The 10,072-nt window shown below is 30.5% G+C and overlaps 1 protein-coding gene across 4 annotated transcripts in view; it reads right to left on the bottom strand.

Annotated features, from left to right (window-relative positions):
- Positions 1–933: 933 nt before the first annotated feature.
- The window catches only part of LOC126906526 (nucleolysin TIAR-like), a 175,894-nt gene continuing 166,755 nt past the window's right edge, over positions 934–10,072 (bottom strand). For 3 of the 4 annotated variants that reach the window (XM_050687085.1, XM_050687086.1, XM_050687088.1), the window contains 4 exons: positions 6,805–6,985; positions 4,905–5,049; positions 4,641–4,810; positions 934–4,139 (listed from right to left, as the gene is read on the bottom strand). In XM_050687085.1, coding sequence (XP_050543042.1) covers positions 3,869–4,139; positions 4,641–4,810; positions 4,905–5,049; positions 6,805–6,985 — 767 coding nt within the window. In that variant the 3' untranslated portion in view covers positions 934–3,868. The remainder of the gene's footprint in view (positions 4,140–4,640; positions 4,811–4,904; positions 5,050–6,804; positions 6,986–10,072) is intronic. The other variant, XM_050687087.1, reaches the window with a different exon arrangement.

Below are 10,072 nucleotides of genomic sequence, written 5' to 3'. Positions count from 1 at the left end.
TTTATTCATACTTATAAACAATGTCCTACAATGTTACACTTACATACATATATATATTTATCATTATCCTTATGATACATTACACAATATTTATAGTACAGCAAATAACTTGATACAATATGATTAGTGCTGCGATGGTGTTCTGGTAAAAACAATTTTGTGTGTATATATTACAACATTATATATACACGTATATATTTCTATGTAAAACATTTTATATTATTAAATAATTAATAGCTAATAAACATTTGCAATAATTCAAGATGGAATGTACGTTTTAAATAATTAATTTGTTGTTCATTACAAATAAGAACGAGAACACAACATTATTTATCACATATGAGATCTCGCGGTTAACCTATATGTTTCTATGTGTTTACAACGCACTATAGGCGTACCCATACTAAGATAGTTATTTATTATCATTATCCATATATATTTATTATTAATTTTATAAAAAAAATGAATTCATCAGATTCGATATGAACACCCTGATTGTGTACCACAAAATAGTTTTTACATCATTAACCGGTAATTAAAAACAGGAAGCTAATTTTTATTTTGCACATGAAAGAGCTGTACGACTATAAAACAAAAAATGGGTTCTTTAAAAATATTAAGGTAAATTTCGAAGATATTCATCAATGTAATTAATTTATCATTTCAGATTTATTCTCTTTTTAACAGGTTCATATTTATAACATATAATTATATTCCGTACACAAAATAGGTACTCACACAACATATATAATGTATTACAATAATAATATATATTTGTATAATATATTAATCCTAAAACACTAACAACTAATGATTTTACCGTTATTTTTATTAAAACTTTTACGTTTTTAACTTCAATACTCAATATTTATCATAATACTTCAACGTCGTAATTATATGGTGCAAAATTAACCTAAGGAATAATATACATCGTTTTTTTTTTTTTTTTTGTAATTCAGTATTTTATTAATAGTTATGACTTAGCTCGTCTGGTAAATAAACCAGATTACTTACACGCTACAGGCTTATAATTAAGCTTTGGTTAATCCTAAGATCGTTTAATTAATCTTTTAGGTATATTTTTTTTTTATTTATTTACACAATCTTAGATGAATATAATTTTTTTTTTTTTTAGCATAATTTAATAATTAACTTATATTAAATTAATATTATTATAATGAAGCTACACGGCGGTGTTAATATTATCATTTCCCCTTTAAAAAAATTATTTGCGATTTAGTTAATTTTTTTATTACAAACATTTCAATATATAAATCATATACAATATGATTTTTCAAAATTATTTTTACTTAAGCTAATCAAAATATAATTCATCCTAGGGAGGAAGGGAGGGTTATTAAAAACAGCAGCACATTACTGAGTGCTGCCAAAAATTCTAGATCTGGTGGATGTAAGTAGTGCGGAGTGAGTGTATACCGTCGAGCACAGGAAATTATTTTAAAATAAAACAATATAGAGTTTTTGAAAAATAATTGTAATATTTTTGGTAAGGACTTATCTATACTTGTATAATAGTTTCACTAACACAGTAGTCGTGTCAGAAGGGTAGCAATTAACTTTTTATATTCATAAAAAATAATGGACAAACATAACACAACATAATAATATAATGTATTCTAATGATAACGCTCTATAAAATAAAAACAGCTCGATTTAAATAATTATTTTTCTTTTTTAATTTATCATATAAATAGGTATTTACAAAAGTTGGCTAGCTGTAGCAAAACGTAGCAGGTCTGATTTATTGCGAATTAAAAGTACATCGTGCTTTATAAGGGCTAGGTATGAGTTTGTTATTCCGAACAAACGATTCAATAATAAACTAATAACATAGGTAGATAGGATTTATCGAGTGAATAATATTTATTTATTCTAATGTATTGTGTTTTTTTTCTGGAGCCGTACGAATATGAAATCGGCTCAAACGCGCGGAAATGAAAATAAAAACAAAACGGAAAACATTACCTTAAGTATATATAATATATATTTTAATGAAAAATATATGTTTAATTTCGTATAAAAATGGTTTGGCGATCGATACCCTACATTTTTTAACAACTATATAATTCTCATATACATCATCATATTCGTTGAGCATAAAAGCGCAATAATATTATTTTAATTTATTTTCAATTACCGTTTACACTAAACAATAATTACTAATATTACTATTTCATTTCGTTTTAAATATTTTTTCGTTTAATAATCGATTTTTATCACAATTCTTCATCACTTGTGTCGATGATATGTTAAGTTTTTTTTTTCCTATATACTTGATTATACCGATCAATTTAAAACCGAATGCGTGACCCATTGAGAATACGTATGATACACGAATAATATTATAAATTCAACATAACTAATATATTTATAATGGTTAGAATAATTTTTCATATTTTAATAATAAATAAATTTTAGTTTTGCGCCCGATGATTTATTTACAATTTTGATGGGTACGTCATAGAACGCTCAGGATATTGTGATTTTGATTGGCTTGTACGTAGCAGAAGGTGGATGAGTTTGGAAGAATAATCGTATCGCGTTTTTGGGCTCCAGAATTCAGTGATCCTCAAACCAGCAAGCTCGGCGTAAGCCACTCTTCGTCGGCTATCTGCAAACCACATCATTGCCCGTTTATTTCATTTATAGTATTGTATATATTAATGTTTTTTTTTTTGGGCGTATGCCGTTCACTGTCAGATTATGGAATTGTTAGACCGGTCATCCAGTGACCACTAAGTCAATTACGACGGTGATTATTCATACAACAATTTCCGATTTTTCGACAGTGACGACGGCCAAACGCATTTGTGTGTTTTCAGATTTGATATGGCCGACAAGAGACTAGAGACATGCTGAGAACTGAATTTCATTTGAATAAATATTAATTAAACTTATTGTTATTGTGCCTAAATTATCGAGAGTGTGAATCAATTTCCTGTGCAAACCTAAACACACTCAAATGCGTCCACGAATTAATATTACATTTTTTGGGAAAAAAAAAATTGAAATTAACTAAACGTGTCGGGTACAACGGTGGAAGTTTCGTTAAAAAATAATAATTGTCTAAATAATAAACTAAAAATTTAAACTAATAAAATTTATAATAAACGATTAAAATAATAATAGTGTAGTTGTTCAACAAAGTATTTTACGTATTGGGTGTTTTTTCAGTGTTAAATGGCTTTAAGAAAGCGTTTGAAAATTCAAATATTGTGCTCCGCCAAAGTACATTTTTTCTCACAAAAAACAAACGAAAAGGTGATTGGTTTTCTTAATGGATTTACTACCCAGGAAAATACTCCCTCAGCATTTTTCAAACTTATGCGTACTCTGTTATAAGTTTATTGACAGTACTTTTACTATCTACACTTCTGTTTTTGACACGTACGTAACGTTCCGCTATCTAAAATAACTTTTTGGAGCTTATTCGGGGGAAGGACAAACAATCCTACGCACTTATACTGAGAATTGAATTTGTACAAAAAATATGTCTATTTAAAAATAATTATTTTTCCCTAAACTAAAACATATCAATATCCTGTTTTTACAATAATTCGCTAAACTTTGGTTTCTGGTTTACGCGTGCAGTGTTACAAAACATTGGAACAAAAAATAATACAACGTTGTGCAAAGGGGACATTCTCGATATTTCTCTACATAGTTAATAAGTTTATTGTTGTTGTTATGTTCATCGTCCTGTTTTAATTGCTTTTGCGATCGGTATGTTATAAATATATTTGTTATACCATCGCAAATGTTTCATTTTTATAAATTATGGTCATGATAATGATTACAATAAGTCATATGACAAGTTGTATGAATTGTTGTCGAGTAGTTCGAGGGATCACGATGTCGCCATTTTCAAAATGGAAAGCTCGTTGGTTTCATACCCGTGATGCTCGTACATGCCCCAGGGCATCGGTGGATGTTTTACCTGAAACTGGTGCAGCGTCGGATAGGCCGGAATCATAGCAGCAGCTGCTGGTGGCGGTGCGGGTGCGGGAGCCGTTTGCTGAGCTGCTACGGCGGAAGCGATCTGCTGACCAGGTTGCAGGGCGCCGGGTTGAGTCCACGCGGTCGTGGCGCCGGTTGGCAACGCTTGCATTCCCATCCGCCTGTGGAACGCAATAATCGCATTAGAATCCTAGTGAACTTTAAACAATAACGTAGTAGTAATTTCAATAATTATTATTCAAAGTGTAAAGACAATTGTGTCTGTCAAACGGAACAACCGTTTCTCAAATTCGGATTTGTAATTTTTAGTATTTCACTTGAAATATCCACGTAACAACTCATATGGAGTCTTTCAATTAATTATCATCGAAATAGCTTATATGTAAAAAGCTTCTAAAAACGCGTGTAGTATTATAAAAGTTCGGCTATGTCAAGCGAAAGAATTCAAATTTCTTAAGTATTACTACCAATAACATACATTAGGTTCTACGGAAGTATACTTTAGATTTTACATAATATTAACTAACATATTTTAATTAATTTGGGTTCAGTTGCCAAAACAAAATATAATCAAACTATATTTACAAAGTCATTGTGTTAATAAAATTAACGCATAGGCTTAAACAAAATATTTTGAAAATAAACTTATATGTTTGACTTACCCTAAATAACCGGCCTGCTGGTAACCGAATTGACCATACGTATATCCTTGTACGCCTTGAAGAAATTGACCTTGTAATTGTGTGGCTGGGTAGCTCTGAGGATACCAGTAGCCCAATTGTTGGCCGTACGCAGCAGCCGTGTATGGGAACTGCGTGCTGCTCAGTGCCGCCTGATAAACGTCAAAAATGGCTTGTAAATAATTTTTAAAAATATGGTAATGCATTTTAGCGATTAAATGGAATTTGCGCTATTACGATATTTACCTGAGACGAGCAAACTTGAGACGTGTTTTGAGACACGATTGGTTCACCAGACTCTTTTCCCCACGAACATTTGACTGGTTGCCCATTGATGTCGGTATTGTGTACGGCTACGATGGCGTGAGTAGCGGATTCCTTGGTAGCAAACCTATAAAAAAATATATCAGTTAACGAGAAGTGCACTCGCATTACTCTTACACATCTGAACACATGAATAATACGTAAGCGCGCTATGCATATTGAATATCGCTGAAACATAGAGAGCTCCTTTAAAGTGCGTAGAGTCGGAAACAAGATATTTTGTTTAAATAATGGAAACACAAATGCATACGAAATACAGTCGAGTCGGGGATGCATTGTTGATGCGTTAACAATATTGGCCGTAGGAGATCTACGCCAGCAATGGCAGCAGCGAGAGGAGTCTTTTTACTCAAGAGAAAACCGTCTGGTACAGTCTTTTGCCCTCGAATACCCTTACTCACACTCAGTCGACGTTTCCTTATTCTTACTGCTCAGAATGCATTATATATTCCAGTTAGTAAACACAGTCGACCGACCTAAGCCTTCGTTACTGTAAATAACGGTTCTGACTTTATTAACCCCTACCGTTGCCGTTGCGGTATCTAGGAGACACGGTTGAATGAATAATTTAAATCTTTAACTAACCATTGGTCTGGAACTTTTTTGATTCCAATGAAAACATACTTTACCGGTGACCGTACGAATTTGTTAAATATAATTGATTAATTGTTTTATGAAAAGTCAATGTGGATTTTACATAGGTTATACGCAAAAAACACAGACAAAAATAGATAGCGGAATAAAGAAGTGATAACAAAATCGAATGATGTTCGGTTACTTAAATTGTTTTTTTCTTTTTTTGGATAATCATCGTTTGATGTGCTCATCGATTATGGTTATCGATTTATGTATAAAAATATTCTAATTAAATCAAAGTTTCATCTTAAGAGATTTCGGTTTAACCAAAATTATATATGATTATAGTTTGTATCTACTACAATAGCGGGATAATGTCCAATTATTCAAGAGTTTTGGTGAACGGCGAATGAAGTAGTTATAACATGTATCATATCTCTTATGAGCAATACATTTAGGGTACTAGGAAACGGGAAAGCCATAACAGTAAAACTCTCACTGCGTCTGTAATGAATTCCGTTTTCGTTTTAAATCAGTATTATGTTTGTTAATTTAATTAAGCCTTGCTATTTTGGCAGGATTTTAATGGCTAAACGTTAAAGGGGGGTTTTGTATAACGAAGAAATTTAATGTCCGATTACTTTTGAAATTATACTTAAGAAGGGTTTGTTAAATGTTTTTATTTTAATAGACTGATTAATAACATTATTTGTACCATTTTTAAAGTTAATTTAATGCCGAAAATTGTATAACTATGAACAATAGTCTTGACCAGATTATTAGAATGAAGTATATTATTGTATTAACATTGTTGTAACATTTGAACGATATTACAATCTATATTTTCGTAGAATTAGTACTTATAACATTAAAAAAACATAGTTAAATTTTTAAAAACACTATTTGCATGGTCACTCAGAATTTAAAAATAAAGTGAGAGAATTATTTTTGACGGTTTAATAGTTTTTTTTGTTAATAACCTTATGCAATATTGATAAATTATCGACTATATTATAAAATATTTCCAAGCTGAGAGAGAGCGACACCCTACATTAGTCTTTATTTCAGATAGTATCCGACTATAGTTTAAATACTATTTTTCCAATACACCTGATATGATTAATCTAACGAGAGCTTCGTACTTGAAATTTGTTATGTTTACATAAAATAATAAAAAATAATATACAACAGCTTAACTATTTATGAATATGCATGGGTTATAGATTTTTTTGAACTTGATACTTACCGAACAAATGCGTATCCCTTATCTTTAAATACCCGAATTTCCTGGATGTTACCAAATGGAGCAAATGTTTTTTGTATCAGCTCATCAGTAAGTCCACTGGTCAGCCCTCCACAGTACACAGTGCAATTGGTTGGACTAGATTGATTGTATACTTCGTCAAAAGTTAAAGGCTTGGTATTTGCTAAAACACAAAAAACAATAATTAATTAAGATTAATAGCTAAGAAAATATTAATTAATATTTAAACATTTTAACGAATGTTAATAACGTGATATTTTGTGTGATTTAATTTTAAAAAGGGAATGTTAAACAATGCCATAAACCATAAAAAATATACATTTTATACTAAAGTCTATTATATAAATTATGTTCGTAACACAACCTAAGCATATCAGCTCGTTGCAACTTTATTAAACTGACTCGTGTATGTGGAGTACTATAACATTTTTTATTATTTCAGCTACTAGATAAAATTTTGGAAATTATAGCAATAATAAATTGTAACCGCTGTTTATTTTTTTCTATCCAAATGTAAATTTTACATATTTCGATATTGTATTATTAGAGAAATTGATGTTTTAGTCTGATGGGTTATTAATTTTTATATTTTGTATAACACAGTACACACATGATTGCGGTTAGTGTGCTGTCGACACTAGATTCTTATGAGAACAAACGAGAAGTCGAACGCCTTCATCTTTATGTCTAATTCACTAACGTTTGTTTCTGGCAGAAGATAATTTCATCTACCCGAACCCCCCGGGGTACTTTGTTTTCGAGCATGCGCCAATGAGCACATGAAGGAAGCCATCAATGAAAGCATACTGTAGCTGCCTTTTTTAAACAAACAATAGATAATTGAATATTATCAAGTACTATAAAACAATTGGTATTTGTGGTACAGAATGCCGAGGGCCAACTTCTCGATGGCAGGAAAACAAAGTTGTATCCATCTACAATACACTAAATGTGCTCAGACACGCACCAATTAGCAAATTGACTGTGTGTAATAACAATAATGTTTGGCAAATTGTGAACTCCATTTACAAAAACTAAAAAACTTTCTATGCATATTTGCCAAGAATAATTGTCCATTTTAATTTTTGCCGTTTTTGGACACCGACTAAAAGTCACTAGTAACTTTAGTGTTTAATAACTGTAGATGGTTTTTCATCCCGCCCGTTTTTGTGGATAACATAATGCATATTTAAAATAAATGTTATTTTTCCACAATCCCCGTGCAGTATATTATTTTCAAAGATTTATAGGGTTGTAAAACTTCGGGGGTGTTCTTTAACTCGGAAATTTAAATTCCGTCGGGGGTGCTGCGATGGAAAACCAACGGTAAACAATACGCTACTATGAACATGTGTATGTGTGTGTATATACTTTCGGTTGGCTTTGGTGCAATGTTTTAAAACTTTTTTATGTACATTCTTTTTTTTTTTAGTAGGTTTGCCAGTGAATGTATGTATAGAGAATATTTTAAAATGCGATCAAACACTAGTGGTCAAAATGAGTGGAAAGGAAGTAATTGATTTTATGTTTTATTCTTACAACCATCTGATATTTATCTATGAGGCACAAATAAAGTTTAACTATTTATTAAACAAAAATCTCAACAGTTTTTTATGGAGAACTATTCGATTGTCAAAATGCGAACAACGCATATAATGAAAATGGAAAAATTAACTCGCATTCAATGGGTATTAACTTAAGAGATGACGAAAATATTGTTTTCTTAAGACTATAATATTATAATAGTCTTGAGGTGCATTTAAATAGATTATTTATACACACTTGAATACGAATAAATGTTGTGAATAATTATTCACTTAGTACATAAGAAATTGGATAGGTTTTAAATTGCACGTACTTATGCGTGTGATTATATGACACAAAAAAAAAATTCACTTATTATTGTAAGATTATTGTCAAGTAGGGCACTTTTAATTCATAATTTATACTTTGACAACGCCACCGCCGGATGATAGGAGGTGGGGTACAGACACCTAGACTGATTCTTATCCCTAGAGACATACAGTACTGGTTTGATAACGTTATACACAGAAAACGACCGACAAGTCATTCGTTTTATGTGAGTTATGTTTGATTTGCCACTATTGTTAGTATTTGCTGTATGATCTTTGTTGCATATTAGCCCATAGCCGTTTTTTATTGATTAATCACTTATGTGATTCACAGCATCCTTATCTCATTATTTAATCGCCCAGCGATTTTGTGTTCCCGTGCATATAGTGTATAGTAATCATCTTTATGATTCACCGTACTTCACCTTGATTCACCTTGTGGGTGAGGTGTCCTTACGAATGCGATTTAGTGTCATACAATCAATCTCAAAACTATAAACCAACTCTTTCATTGTTTGGACGGGCAATCGGCAGGTTTCAGGTAAATAAAATATATTATTTATTTAATGATGTTTTGTTATATTTTTGCATTGTGGTGATAAGTTAATTAATTGATATAGTTCTTATTTGTCTTATTTTTTAATACATAGTATTATTTTGATGTTTTACTGATCATCTTAAGTTTCTATTAGTTTTTAGGTGTCATATTTTTCTAGGTTAAGTCCTCTTATTAATCATTTCTCGGTAACAACAACTCAAGTACGCAAATAATCGCACCGAACGCGATTATTTTGAACACCCGGAGGGCAGTTAAATAGTTTTATAACAGCTAAACAATTTACTACTGAATCAATTTTATAAGTTCAAAAAATATTTTGTAGTTAATAAATTGCGATTGTAATGTCATTACACATTCTATTTTTATCGCATGCTATAAAAACAATAGATCGGAACCTAATTATTCATCACTAAACGAGTAATTTTAATTAATATTAATTTCCCTTGAGATAAAAGTGTTAATTATTGTAAAACATTAACATAATTTATCAAGATAAAGTGAAATAGATGGTTTGATACTTATATAGGTATCTAAATGGCTTTTATAATATATATTTATAAGCCATACATTCAATAATAATTAATAAACAAGGGTACAACTAAAATAAATATTAATTTCATTATTAAAACGCTTTATTAATGAACTTTGACTGTGGAAATTTTTTATTGTAAAATTTAATTAATGGTCATATTTACTAAGTGTTAGATTATAATTAATATAAGTATGTGAGGAAAAATTATTAGGTCAGCGTGAATACACTCACTGCAGTTAATTTTGAAAAGTGTTATTTCTTTAAAATTTTTATAGAACGGATACTCATATAATTTCGATCAGTTAA

The sequence above is a fragment of the Daktulosphaira vitifoliae genome, unplaced genomic scaffold, assembly GCF_025091365.1.
Source record: "Daktulosphaira vitifoliae isolate Bord-2020 unplaced genomic scaffold, ASM2509136v1 Scaffold_5, whole genome shotgun sequence".
NCBI classification, from domain to species: domain Eukaryota; kingdom Metazoa; phylum Arthropoda; class Insecta; order Hemiptera; family Phylloxeridae; genus Daktulosphaira; species Daktulosphaira vitifoliae.
This window is presented reverse-complemented; position numbering and strand designations above follow the sequence as displayed.